This window comes from Balaenoptera physalus (genome assembly GCF_965194825.1).
Source record: "Balaenoptera physalus genome assembly, chromosome: 4".
Lineage (NCBI taxonomy): Eukaryota > Metazoa > Chordata > Mammalia > Artiodactyla > Balaenopteridae > Balaenoptera > Balaenoptera physalus.
The window spans coordinates 145,639,774-145,653,532 of NC_138891.1; the positions used below are offsets into that span (position 1 = coordinate 145,639,774).

A 13,759-nucleotide genomic window follows, 5' to 3' on the forward strand; every position below is an offset into this window, starting at 1 on the left:
CTCACCGTTTCACCCGGCATGGCTGTGACACCGCAGGACCCCGCCGTGTGATCAGGGCCTCTCTAGAGCTCAGGAAGGAGATGCCGGGTGGCCGGGGCCCAGACTCATGGGTTCCGCAGGGCTCCCGGCGCCCACGTCGCCAGTCATCCCAGGTGTTGTGGGAAGTTGGGTGCCTACTCGTAGGGAACGGGGTGGGGCCCCAGCAGTGCCCTCACGGTAGCTCCCTCGTGGCGGCCGTGCTGAAGTCCCAGCACAGGGCTCTGCAGACCGGCCTCCGCCCCGCGTGCAGCAGCTGCTCCCCAAGGTGCCTTCCGAGGCTGGAGTGACCCCGCTCCTCTCGGCCGCACCCCTGCCCTCGCGCGGGGATCGAGGATGAGCATCCGGCCACCCCTCGTACTGCTGTGGCCGTCACACACCAGACGGCCTGGACAGCTGGATGGACCCTGCAGACAACCGGGGGGGGGGGGGGGCCCGGGGGAGGGGCCCCCGTCCCCGTGAGCACACAAGGCACCGGGACTCGCCAGGGAATGTTCCAACGCTCTGGCCCAGGCAGTGGGGACGGATGGGGCAAGGGCATCACAGGCCCCCAGAGGCCTCAGACCGGCCCCGTGATGTGGCGCTTCGCCCGCCGTCCAGCTGGCACACGGTCCCACGGGGAGAAGCGCAGGACCAAGGGCCCTGCCCTGTGGCACACGGGGGGTCAGCACTGTGTCCGCTGCCCGGGACAGGAGCAGCCCAGGCGCCGGGCCTGCCCGACGCCGCGGGAAACGCTCCTGACCAAGGTCAACGAGGACAAGCCGGCACCTCCGAGGCATCATGGGGGCCTCGCTGGCCGCGGAGACACGGTTCCGGATCCGGAGCCAACAACCTGCATCCCGGGGAAGCGGTGGCTCCGGGTCACGGCAGACAGGTGGGCCTGGGGAAGGCAGGGCAGACGCAGCGTGGCTCCGCAGGGCTCCCGGGCCTGAGACCGGAGAGGGGCCAGCCTGCTGCCCAGCCGGGGGGTCCCTGCCCCGGCGGCGACACCTGTCCTAAGGGCAGCTGTGAGCCCGCGTGTGGGGCGCCCGCGGGCCGGCTCAGTACGCGATCCTCCAGTGCGTGGGCTGCTCGCACGCCTTCTCCTCGTCCCCACAGAACCGGTTGTATGTCGTCTTGGGGTCCAACCCCAGGATTTCTCTCTCCTCATGAATTCGAAAGGAGAACGTGGAGACCGAAGTGCCGATAAAAAACCTGCTGAGAAATGTGAGGTCACCGGGGCTGTGGAGCAAACCTGCCAGCCACGCCCACCCCCGACCCCAGGTGCCCGCCCGGCCCCCCACCCCAGACTCCTCAGCCGGGGCTCCCTGTGGCCAATCGCCACCACGCGGCCTGGGCTGGAGGAGCCCAGAGGCCAGGCTGCGGCAGCTGCAGGGGCTCGGGTGACAGGCCCCGCACTGGGGGCAGGCTCGGGCCACTGCTAGACCTCGGCTGCTTGGGGCAGGGGCTCAGGGCCAAGCTCAACCTGCCAGGCAGGCCTCCCTGCTGAGGGGCGGAGCTGCAGCCGGAGAAGGAAGAAACCCCCCTCCAGGGACGGCATCTTGGAACACACGTGCCGGAGGTCTGCTCCCTGTCACCGCCAGGTTTGAGCCCAAGGCGGGCGGGGAAGAGCGAAGCCCCGAACCCCATTCCCCCGTCCCCCACCAGCAGAACCTCGGGGCCGAGGGGCAGGGCCCAGAGCACAGGGCTGGGCTGGGGCTGCTCCCTGCACCCCTGGTGGGGCTGAGCCCGCCCTCACCCCTCTGCTCAGCCTGGAGGAGGTGTCCCCTGGAACAGGACAGGGCACACGTCTACCTGGGAAACCACACACGCCCCTGCACCCAGCATGTCTGAGAATTCTGGAAGGAGAGGGAAAATCACCTACTCTGCTCTGATTTTCCACTTTACTCCAAGTGCCCGACTCACCCCAGCCCTGCCCTCCCAGCGCCGGTGGGCAGATGAGCCCCAGAAGAACCCCCGAGGCCCGGGCCCAAGTCCCTGTGGGCAGCTTGCCTCCCATGACAAGGACGGGACACTGGGCAGGGTGCCCCGCGGGTGCCCGAGATGTACCTGGGGACCAGGACTCAGGGGCGGGCGGAGCGGGCACGGCCCCTCCCCCGAGACAAGACGCGACAGAGGAGAGACCCCGGGTGAGGCAAGGAGGGCCGAGCTGGGGGTCTGCACGTGAGGACTCAGCCTCGGACACGGGCTAGGCATGTACGCGGCGGGAGGGGCTGCTCACCGGGCGTGTGCGCAGACCCACTGGTCCACGATGGCGACGCCCCCGTCCTTGTAGAGCTCCAGCTCCTCCCACGTGGGTTCGAACCGCACCATCTCGGGCAGCAGCCTCCGGAGCCCATCCAGCTCTGCAGGTGCATCATGGGAGGTGACGGGGCCGCAGGAGACATGCGTGTGCATGCGCTCACACTGCAGGACCACGGAGAGGGGGACGAGGAGGACAGAAACACGACCCCCTCCCATTAACTGTGGGAGAAACAGACGGATGGAAGCCATGTACCCTTCCTGGCGGCATCCGTGGCCACGAACACCTTGTCCAGCTGGTGGGCCTTCATGAGGCTGCGGATCCTCCTCACGGCCCCCTCCAGGCTGGGCACGTCCTCCCTGTGCCCCCAGATGAAGTCCTTCCTCCTCAGGTGGACGCCCAGGTATGGGCCCCCCAGCGAAGAGCCCAGCTTGACCTGGTGGAGGAGGAGCCGACAGGCTGGTGACGATCGGGCGGGACGTGGGGGGCCTGATCGGGTCCCTCTAGGGACGGATTGCTGGCCAATGTCCCTACACCTGCACCAGGACAGGGGGCTCGCTGCTGACGAGCAGCGCCTCTGGCGACTGGGGCAGTGGGGCCGGGCAGCCCCGTGACAGACAAGGTGCCCCGTTCTGCCCTTTCCTGAATGAGGGGATTAGTTGTCAGGTGTCTAAAGAGATAAAAGCATGCCCCCCACCAAGGATTACAGAGGTGGGGGCTACCTTCATCTTGGTCCAGTCCTCCTCGAAGGGGATCCTGTCGGCCGCGTCCGTGGAATTGAGGTACCTGCTCCGGAACTCGTCCCCCACGGCCCGCAGGTGCTTGGCGAACACCATGCTGCGCCGGGTCTGCGGGTGCAACGGGCCGTGAGCCCCTGCCCCGGGGTCCCCGCCCGTCACCCCTCCCCCCCGTGCCGGGGTCCCTGCCCGTCACCCCTCCCCCCCCGCCCCGGGGTCCCCGCCCGTCACCCCTCCCCCACCACCCCAGGGTCCCCGCCTGTCACCCCTCCCCCCGCAGGTGCCGAGGGAGGTCACCACCCTTCAGGGCCGGCGGGGACCACAGTGCTGTCATAAGGCACAGAACCACCGTGTCCACGTGTTGACACCTCTGCGCTTCTGCAACAACCCGCCCAGGAGGCACCCAGGTCGCGGGTCCAGGGAGCAGGGTCCCACCTGGGGGCCTCTGCCTGCCCAGCCTGCCCGCAGGAGGCATCAACGGCCCCTAGACAGGGCAGACCCTGAGAGCTGGGGGTCAGGGGCTGCAGAGGGGGCATGACACCCACTTCCCCAGATGGAGGAAGGACCAGACAGGCTGAGGCTGGTGACGACTGGGCGGGACTTGGGGGGCCTGACGGGGTCCATCTAGGGACTGATTACTGACCAACGCCCTGCAGGGACAGGACAGGACGTGGTCCAGGGATGGACCTCGCCACATGCGGGGCTGCCCTTCATCGTGAATTAGGTGTGGAGATTACAGAATACCAACTGCATTTTTTTGACAGCAAATACCATGTTTTTCTTTTTCAAATATTACCTGCCATAAATAATAAACGTGCACCTCAATTAACAGACCTGGGAGCCCCTGCAGCAGAAAATACCATGCCCACCATGTGGAAACGGGGGTGGGGGGCATGGCCACGGGGCTCTGTCCACACCGTCGGCAGTGCCAAGGTGCAGAGATCCGGGGAAACCGGTTCCCGCACAGGGGCCTCGGGAGAAGCGACACATCCACCGGGAGCCCCAGACGAGGGGGGCGCAAATCCCCGCGGGGAGGGGAGAAACCAGGCTGCAAAGTATCTGCCTTGAGGGAGCTCAGCACTCATTTCTAATTTAAGAAAGCTGTAATTTGCCTAAAAACTTCTACTTCACTTCAACAATACACAAATGCCCCTTCGAAGATCAGTGTCTGCACAGGTCCCAGGACCTGGGGGAGCATGGGAGCCGAGTGGGGCAGGCCCCGTGTCCCCTGCAGCCCACCCACCCTGATGCCCCTGGAGGCTCCTTCGCCCGGCAGAGCCCCCGACAGGCCAGGCCGACTTCACCTGGGTCCCCACCTTGCAGCCAAAGGCTCTTCCCAGGGAATGTCTGACGCTTTTGCCAAACTGTTGCACCGGCCCCCGTCGGCAGAACTGCGCCTCTTTTCCAAACCAGACGCCTGACGATTAAGCCGTCCCCACCCCCAGGAGGACGGGAGAAGCCTCTCGCCCACCCGCCTCACTGTCACTGTCACTGTCTGTGCACCCAGAGCCAGCGCTTCCCCGTCAAAGCAGAGCCCGACTCCGCTATTAAGGACTCGGGGCACAGAACGCCCCACCTTGCAACGCTGAGGACACACGGCCGGAGCTCTAATTCCAGGTTCTGAGCGCGTCAGCAGGAAAGGACAGCCGATGCAGTGCAGGAGGCGGGGCCCGGGACGCCCCAGCCCGTGCCCTGGAGCACCTCCTTGGGCAGGGGCAACGCTCACCGGCGGGCCCTCCCCCACGCCTGCTAAGCGCCTCGTCGGGTTAGTCAGCAAGGCGGAAAACAAGAGCTGCTGAGGGCCTTGGGTTTTCCAAGACTAAACACACGTACAGAGATGCTCGCCACGCAACACTCACGTCCCAGTACTCCTTCCCTCCGTAGTGGTCGTGAAGGAGGTTTTCGGCTCGGTCTAACATCACGGACCTATTTTTAAACAACAGGAAAAGAAGGTTTTCATGTTCACACGCTCCAGAGAGCACGGTCATGGGGGAGGCCCTGGGCCAGGGAACAATCAGGGACGAAGTCTGAGACGGTCAAACCTTGCTGGGTCGCCTGGGTGCGTCTGGGCAAATCTCTGCTGAGCCTCTCACAGGCAGCTGCCTGCAGAAGCTTCTGATTCCTAACTGGCTCTAAACACTGACGGACTCTCTCTCCTGTCCCAGCCACTGAACTGGCTGAGCTACCAAGCTCGCTTGTGACTCTCAACGCAAAAAAACCCACAAGTAAACAAAACATAAAATTAGCAAACGGAACCCAGCAATATATTAAAAGGATGACACACGTGACAAATGGAGTTCAATTCACACCAGGAATGCAAAAATGGTTCAGTATTAGAACATCTATGGCTTAACTCATCACGTTACTGGATAAAGGGCAAAACCATATAATGATGGCTACCCCAAAGGAACAAAACTCAGTATTTACTCTTATTTTTAAAAACCACGTTAATGAAAGAGTCCTTATCACGGTTGTATTTCTCCAGCCAAAAGCCAGCCTCTTCTCCAGGGAAGGCTCAACTCCCTCCTTGCAAAGCGAGGGGCAGGAAAGGTGGTCTGCCTGAGCTAATCCAGCAACCTGAAGAGTCAGCACACGTGGAAAGGACCCTCCAGACACAGGCCACGAGTGCGAGGCGGCAGCCTGCGTCTCCGCTGGGGTCTAGGAGCAGCGTGGCCCCGGCGGCATCCCTGACAGCGTCTGCTGCTGAATTTGCTACCAGGCCGCCTGCCCTTTCCTCGCTGACCTTTAGAAGCTCTGCCTGTACCTGACCCAGCCCTGTACGGACTGACGTGACTGACGTGCTACAAGCCCCCCTCTCTGTGGTTTGCCTTTCCATCTTGTTAACGCCCTCTATTGACGGACAAGACTTACTAATTTTAAGGTAACTGAACGTATCAACCTTCCCTCTCTGGTCAGTGCTTTTCATATCGTGAGTTTTCTGCATGGTGGGGGTCCCCCCAACCCCCGTCGAGCCTCGTGGGTCTCAGCGCCGCCATCTCCCCGCTGTCAAGCCCCCTGCGTCTCTCTTAAACAGAGGGGCCTCCGGGCACAAGTCTGTCCTGGGCTCAGCTCCCCTTACTCACAAATGGGACTCAGAAGAAACGGTCCCACAGCCCAAAGCTTCAGCCAGATCTGCTTTTGAAATGCGAACAATTGTAAGACGAGTAACGCGGGGCCCCAGCAAGCGGTACCCTCAGCAACCTCGTCTCTCACGTGGAGCTGGGACCCACCGCGCAGAGCAGGCGTCTGCTGCCTCCGTGGACCCGCTTGCGTTTTGCTGACACAGGCCCGGGGGGGACCCGGCCTGGCGTTCTGGCACACCGGGGCCGTGCTGGGACAGTCTGCACCTTCCCGGGCCCCGGAGAGCACAGGAGGCCTGCCCTGTGCGTGCGCAGGCTCAGGGACACTGAAGGTGGCGAAGAGGAGGAGCCCTTTCAGGGTCCCCATGTCCCCAGCAACTCACACCTGCAGGGACTCCTAGGACACCTGCCTAGAAACCAAGCATGAGCCCCTCCTGAGGAGCTCGCCCGGAACCCCAGCCCTCCCCGCTGACCCTCTGGTGGCAGGGCGGGCGGGCGGGGCCCGCGTGGCTGGTCTTCTGCTTCCAGGAGGAACCGGTCACGCAGACACACTCCCAACACGCGAGGCCAGGAGCAGCCGCCAGGGCGGTGTGTCCAGGAAAGGCCTGAGCTGTTCCTCTGACCACTCACAGCTCAGGCTTCGAGGAGGCCGGCGAGAGAGCCTGATTTCAGGGGTGGCCCCGAGGGGAAGCACTCCTCGCCCATGCGGAACCTCCAAGGCCAGCTCTGGGCTGCCGCCCCAGCCCCGGTCACTCAGTAGTCCCTTCAAAACCCTCCTGGCCCCGCTGGGCCCGCTCTTGTCCTGGCCGTCCCCCTGCCGCAGCCTCACGACCCCACGGCCCTCATCCCCGCCCCCTCTTACTGCCCGCCCCCCTGCCCCTACGTCCATCCTCACGCCCTGCTACGTCCAGCAGGCCCCCGCTCGCCCCACCACCTCCGACAGGACCCCAGGGCAGGATCCGGGTGTAAATCCAACTGCACCACCCACCAGGGGTGGGACCAGAGACCCCCATGGTGAGGCTCAAAAGCACAGCCGCTCCGAGCAGCACCGGGAGGAGAACAGCCGTGGCCGCCCCACCTGGGGGCTCCCCTGGATCCCAACTGCCGGCCCCCTGGCTCGAGGGGGTGGGAGAGGGGATGAGGTCTGACCCTCCGGCGACGCCCGCGGGCCAGCCAGCAGGACAGAGCACAGGCACACGCAGACACACTCACACACGTGCCCTCGCACCAGCCATCACCCAGAGACCACACACTCACCGTGCGGACGTGTTTCCCAAAAGCACAGGGGCGATGATGGAAGCCGATCCCTGAACAGACAGACAGGAAACGTTTAAACCCCGCGTCTCTTCATAACCCCAAAACCATCCTCTGGAAAACAAGACCCACGGCACCCGGTTAGTGTGGTTTCTTTTTCCGCGGGCAGTAAGTAAAGTCTACACGCACGGCCTGATCCGGATAAACTCAGCTGGTTCTTAGTTCACCAGTAAGTTTTCACAACTTATTGGTCGTGATCACAGGCAGTGACCTTGTGGAAATCTTTAAAGAAACCACAAATTTCATCTGATCTGATGAGACCACGGAAGCCCTCTTCAGGAATCTGGACGGTACGATGACAGGAAAGCAGGGGCGGCCCGGAAGGAGCCCGGCGGAACGAGCGCTTACGGGCCAGGGCCAATTTTGACGGTAACTGTCCTTAAAGCAGCTGTGCTCTCAGCAGCTTCTGAGCTGCTCCAGGTCTAGAACCGGATTACTCTGGTCCCCCGTGCGGGGGGTGCTTTGGGCGGGTTGGGGAGGACACAGCAGCACGTCCACAGGCAGCTCTTCTGATGGCAGCTCAGTCTGGGGTGACAACACCGCCACGACCACGTTCAAGTGCGTTGAACAGCACGGGAAAAGGTAAGTGTGTCTCAGACAGGTATTTCTAAACCGGCCTGAGTCCCCGAACGCGGTGGTACCTGTAATACTCGTGCTTGTCCTGAGAGTAAAGGGGCGGCTCGATGCAGGGCCGGCTGTCGATCTTCTCCTCCCAGGCCCCCTCCTTCCAGCCCTCTGCATAACCTTGCAGGACATAGACCTGGTCAATGAAGGGCCCACCAGACTCTGCAGGAGACAAGGACCGACAGGAACGGTGACCACAGCACACACTGCGGCGATACAGAGAAGTACCGTATTTAACGCCACTGCCTTCCCAAACAGGACTGGAGGAAGCTCACAAAAGCAGAGATGATGGAACAAGTGACCTCGGGACATGGGGGTCCCTCAGGGGACGGGAGGGCTGCCTGGGGGGGGCTGTCCAGGAGCCAGCAGCTCCTCTGGGCCGCTCAGCGCCCCGACCTCTTACAGCATCCGGCCTTGCCTGGGCCCCCCGTCTCTTTCCAGCCACACCCCCACTTCGCCGTGGGCGGGGCCAGTCCCCACGACGGCCGCAGGCTGCCCTCGCTCTGCCCCTCTCCTCTCCCGCAGCTGCCCGCCTGTGGTGCCTGGAGCCCATGGGGGTGGCTCCTTCCCCGGGACGCCTGAATAGCTGACCCGCCTGCACCGTCCCCTCCGAGGCTCGTTCTCGAACGAACAGTTTGAGTTCGCCACTCAATCTGCCTCTCCCCGAAAAGGATGCCTTCCCAGTCCACGGCCACCGCCCAGCACTCCGCACCCCTGCCTGCTTTCTCGTCCTGTGGCTCTGGTCACTGCCACAAGTGCTGCGGGTCCCCGCCACTTACTCATGCTCTGCCCCCGCCCCCAACAGGAGGCCCCGGAGAGCAGGGGCCTGTGTCCCCCTCACCCACTGCTCTCCCACACCTGGAGCCTCCCAGCCACGACTCGGCGACAAGTGAAGATGTGCTCACAGGTGCGACGATGGAGCGCACTGACGAGAGAGCCACAGTGAGTGACCCGGTGTCTCGTCCACACTCTCTCTGGCTTGGGCACAAGGCCCGGGCTCTGGGGCTCCTCCTACGGCGGGGCGAGGGGATGCGACACCGGGGCTGAGACGCTGGCCTGGAGGCCTTCCGGGCGTGACGCCCCATGCCTGTCCCCTCTGCAGCGGGAAACCTGAGCTGGTCAAGACCGGTCTGCCACCGCCACAGTGTCACCCGGGGGCTCGGTCCCCACCCCCACTGCCTGGCCCGAGGGACACGGCCTGCAGAGCGGCAGGGACGACACCTGTCTGCAGTCACTAAGCACCCCTCGTGGCCAAGGCGCCACCGTGCTGGCAGGTCAGGGGCCGGTCCCCTGGGTGCCAGGGCCTGCGCAGACGAGGCTGAGCCTGCTTCCTGGGCTGAGTCGGGTCAGGCAGGCTGCTCCCCAGCCGGAGCGCAGACGGCAGCAGGTCGCCCGGTGGCCCTGCAGCCACAGCAGAGCCCCACATGGAGAACATCCCCGCGGGGCAGGGTCTGTCTGCAGTGCGGTGAGAACAGAACCTGACAAGGAGGACGTGTGGGCCCGGCCTCGGCGGGAGCAGCGACGCTCTGGCCGCCAGGCCCTCGCACAGAAGCGCTAAGACCGCCACTCGGGATCTGTGACTCGCTCTTCCGGGCCGCTCCAGGGATCGGGGCAGAGGTGTCCCTGACCGTTTATGTCTTCTCAATAAAGCAACGGTGAGCTCTAAGAACCTTCATTCTAAGAAATCTTCAACTCTTTCCTCTTAAAAACACTAAAATGAGAAGATTGACCAGAACCAAATGAGACAGGACGTGTGGTCACATGTCTCCACCAGCACCCAGCCAACGCCACACACACAACATGTTTTCCTTCAGGTAAGAACAGCCTGGCCTGCGTAGGGGGAGCCCTGTGGTCCTGCCCCCCGATCACAGCTCCAGCTCACCAGGCGGCCGGGGTTTTCAGAGGCGAGGGGACACATAGCTCACATGCTTCAGATCTATTTCCCTAGAAAAACTATGGAAAGGTCAAAATCGCTGGTAGTGGGGGAAATGGAAGCAGGGCCCCTAGGCGGAGCAAAGGCCCAAGGGGAGACGACCCAGCTGGCCGAGGTCTCGGGCCTGGCCTGACGTTCACGCCCAGACCAACGCCCGCCCGGCCACAGTTACAGGACCGCCGCCCGCCTCACCTGCAATGAACTGCTCATACTCAATGACGGGGATGTTTCTACTGAGACTTGGAAGGTCAAAAAAGTCGGACCAGGGAATCCGGACCTGGTGAATGTCGGGGCTCTTCCAGTGGTAGAGACGGCCCCAGGGGGGTAGCACCAGCACCCACTCCTCAGTCTTCAGCAGAGTCTTCAGGAGGGAGGCGACTCGGATGTAGACGTCCCTGCGGAGGTTGAAGCCCTCCGGGGGGTTGACGTCGTACAGAAGATACCTGGCAGGGAGGGCAGGAGAGTGGTTCTTCAGGGCCAGGGCTCTGCACAGAAAACCCAACACCCCACGTCCACGGCCTAGCGCCCGACTCCAGGCACGGTCAGTAGCTTCTGGTCTGTAACATAGAGGCAGCGGCCCACCCGTTTCTAGGGGACCAGCCACTTAAAGAGCCCGCAAGTAGGAGCAGAAGACATCTCAGCACCTGTTTAACCACCAGCAATAATTCACAGCTGAGACCAGCAGAGTCTCGCAGCCAGAATCTGAGCACTCACCCTCCAGGGGTTCTCAAACTTCTTGGTCTACAGACCCCCGCACACTCTTAATGATTACCGAGGACCCCAAAGGCTACTGTTTATGTGGATTAAATCTATCGATAATTCCTGATTTAGAATTTAGAGCAAGAACTTTAGAAAAGTATTTATGAATTCCCTTAAAAATAACAAAAATAAACGTATTACCTTTATCATTAGCATTTCCAAATTTCCAAATGAAAAATAAGTATATTTTTCAAGACAAAAATCATGAGGGACAAGAACGGCACTGTTTTTAATTTTTGCAAATCTCTTTTTGGTCTGGTGATTGCTGGATTCTCCTGTCTGCTTCTTCATTCCCTGTGTTATGGTATCACAGGCCAGGTGGTCTCTGGAAGAACTCCACAGTAAACTCTCGAGAGAGTGTGTGCAAAAGGCAGATGATATCCTGGCCTTTCTAAGAAAACGGCCTGGCACCTCTGGGATCCCTGGACACACTTTGAGGACGGCTGCCCTATGTAAAGCAAGACTTCTCTACACAAGCCGCAGGCAGGAGACCTCAGCTTCTACTATGTCCTCACAGCTCCCTTCTCTGCATCTCCGTTGCTGCAAACGAGGCCATGCTGTGGTCCCTGGCGTGAGCCTCCAATCCCCCAAGCCTGCCAGGAAGAGGCCCATCTACCATCCTGACGTCCCGCACCCAGCAGTCTGTTTTCGGTCAAGCCCTCAGTAACTGCTGAATGGCACTGACGTTTGTCTCTTATTCCTGAGACTTATCTATGAAACAACCAACACCTGGATGGGACGGATATTCTGCAGGTAAACAAAGCTGGGCTTTCTTAAGAACCACCCCATTCGAACATCTGATTCGGCGGCTCCTCGAACTCCAGGGAGGGCCTGCATCATGTGACAGGGGCCCCCAGCCTGCCCCCTAACGCGGACCTGCAGCCTGCCCTTCCGGGGGGCTCGCGGCCCCAGGCCAGGGGTCCCGAGAGGCGAGGGGAGACCGAGGCTCCACCGCTCCGTTTCCCGGCCCTCCGAGCCCCGCCTCCCGGTTCGCCGGGTCCCTGCCCACCGGCCCAGCCGAGGACGTTTACCGTCTGCGGGACGCCGCCCCCGACAAGATGTCGGCTGCCGACTGGCCGGGCCAGAACTCCTCGCCCGAGGCCGAGGCCGGCGGCCAGGATACCGCCCCGAGTAGCACGCAGAAGACGCCGAGCGCCGCCATGGCCCCGGGCGGCCACGCACTTCCGGTGGCCGTGCCCCGCCCCGGAAGTGCAGCCCGCCCTCGTGGAGAGCTTCGCCTGTACCACGGCAACGCCACGGGGCCCACCTAGGGCATGAGTCCTGCTTGATCCCGAGTCGGGAAGTTCCTGCGGCAGAACGGGCGGAGCTGCTGGGGGCCGAAGGCGGGCCGGGCCGAGGGGCGGGGGCGGGACTGATGGACGGGTGGACTGGGCCGGGGTGTGGGCGGGGCCGCGCGGACGTCTCCTCCCGCGGGCCGCGCCGGGTACAGGCTGGGGCGGGGCTGGCGCCTGGGGGCGGATCCGGGGCGGGGTCACGCGTTCAGAAGCGCGGAAGTCCTCACCTGCGGGCCGCGCTGGGTACAGGCCGGGGCGGGGCTGGCGCCGAGGGCGGGGCCATGCGGCGTGGGGCGCAGATATCCTGAGCTGCGGGTCGCGCGGCCCTCCGCCTGGGGTCCGCTGCTTCCCCTCGCGCCGGACGCGCACAGGGTCAGCGTGCGGGCTGCGGAAGGGCAAGCCAGAGGACTGACCCCAGGCCCGCACGGCTGGCCAGGTGGGGTACCTGAGCCGCAGATCCGGCAGGCCCGCCCAACGGATGGGTCCCAGCGACTCCAGCCAGTGCAGCCACCTTGCCTGTCAGGGCTTCACTCTCTGATGGGGGCCCTGGGGGGCCATATGCAGACCGGAACCAGCTTTCACACCTGCTCCCTCGCCACAGACCAGGCCTGGCCCCAAGGCCCCTACAGCCCCCTGGCCCGGGAAAGACCACCACGGGGGCTCTGGGAAGTCCAGAAGCCTCCAGTGTGCAACCCCCCAACCCCCTGAGTTCCCCTCTCCAGGGACACAAACAAAACCCGCATTCCTCCCTTGGACAAGACTGAAGATACCCCCTTACAGACCTACACGTTCTCTCCAGGATGGGTGGCCTGTATGCAACCCCCCGGGAAAGGGAGGGCCTTTCCCTCACCCCTGAGAGCACAGAGCCCTGCAAGGTGGGATTCCCTGCCCGGCCCTCCTCGCCGGGTGCCCAGAGCGCTGCAGCCACACCAGGCCACAAGTGGCCAATGGCAGCTGGCCCCTCTCCTCCATCGCTGCCCAGGAGTGCACTGCCCACACTGCTGGGCATTTGGTCCACGTCGGAAGAGCAACAGGTATTTTTGTGGGCAAATATTTGTTCTTTTGAAAAGATTTGAATGCAAAGGGATGAAGGATGCACTTTTTCTGTTGCTCTGGACCCAAACTGAAGCCAAAGCCAGTTTTAGAGAGAGTCACAAAACACCCGGCAACCAAAGATCAACGCTCCCCAGCAAGGGCCACAAGACCAGGGCAGCCCCCGCCCCTCCCACTAGACGTTGGGAGCTGGAGCTCCAGCTGGGACGGAGCTGCCGGAAGACCTGTGATTTCCAGTGCAGGTCCTGGCCCTGCTGCAGACACTGGGGCCAGCATGGTGACTGCCCCGCTGTTCATTCACGGAGGTCTAGGTGCCCTCTTTGGCCCCTGCACCATTGTTTCTTCTGGAAACACCCCCTGGTGAAAGAGTCCTGGGGACAAGAGAGCCCCGCGGGGTGCCTTGGGGCTCCCGGTGCCAGGCATCCGCTGCCCAGTTCGTTATCTGAGGGAGGGGCGCCTCCTCTCCATGGGCCCCCTCCCCTCCCCTCCCCTCCCCTCCCCTCCCCTCCCCTCTCCTTCTCTCCTCTCCTCTCTCCTCCTGTATCTCCTGGTCGATCCCTGGATTATGGGCTTTACCAGGAATGACCCAGGAGAGGTTTTATGAGTCTTTAAGAGAAAAAAAGAAATCTTTATACAAATAACTGAAAGTAGGTTCCTCCTTCCCCCTGCGCCATATTCCTTCCAGC

At 62.8% G+C, this 13,759-nt stretch overlaps 1 protein-coding gene across 3 annotated transcripts; it reads right to left on the reverse strand.

Annotated features, from left to right (window-relative positions):
* Positions 1–931: 931 nt before the first annotated feature.
* Positions 932–12,044, reverse strand: POFUT2 (protein O-fucosyltransferase 2). 3 transcript variants are annotated; one of them, XM_082459831.1, is made up of 9 exons: positions 11,757–12,039; positions 10,159–10,409; positions 8,051–8,195; positions 7,353–7,463; positions 4,875–4,941; positions 3,001–3,126; positions 2,534–2,714; positions 2,258–2,381; positions 932–1,233 (listed from the first exon to the last, which is right to left on the reverse strand). In XM_082459831.1, the coding sequence occupies exons 1-9, from the start codon at positions 11,885–11,887 to the stop codon at positions 1,077–1,079; spliced, it is 1,293 nt and encodes a 430-aa protein (XP_082315957.1). In that variant the 5' UTR covers positions 11,888–12,039; the 3' UTR covers positions 932–1,076. The 3 variants fall into 3 exon arrangements, with proteins under 3 accessions (XP_082315957.1, XP_082315958.1, XP_082315956.1); XM_082459832.1 differs by having other exon boundaries at positions 932–1,230; positions 11,757–12,033; XM_082459830.1 differs by lacking the exon at positions 932–1,233 and adding an exon at positions 1,359–1,874 and having other exon boundaries at positions 11,757–12,044.
* Between the last annotated feature and the right edge of the window lie 1,715 nt (positions 12,045–13,759).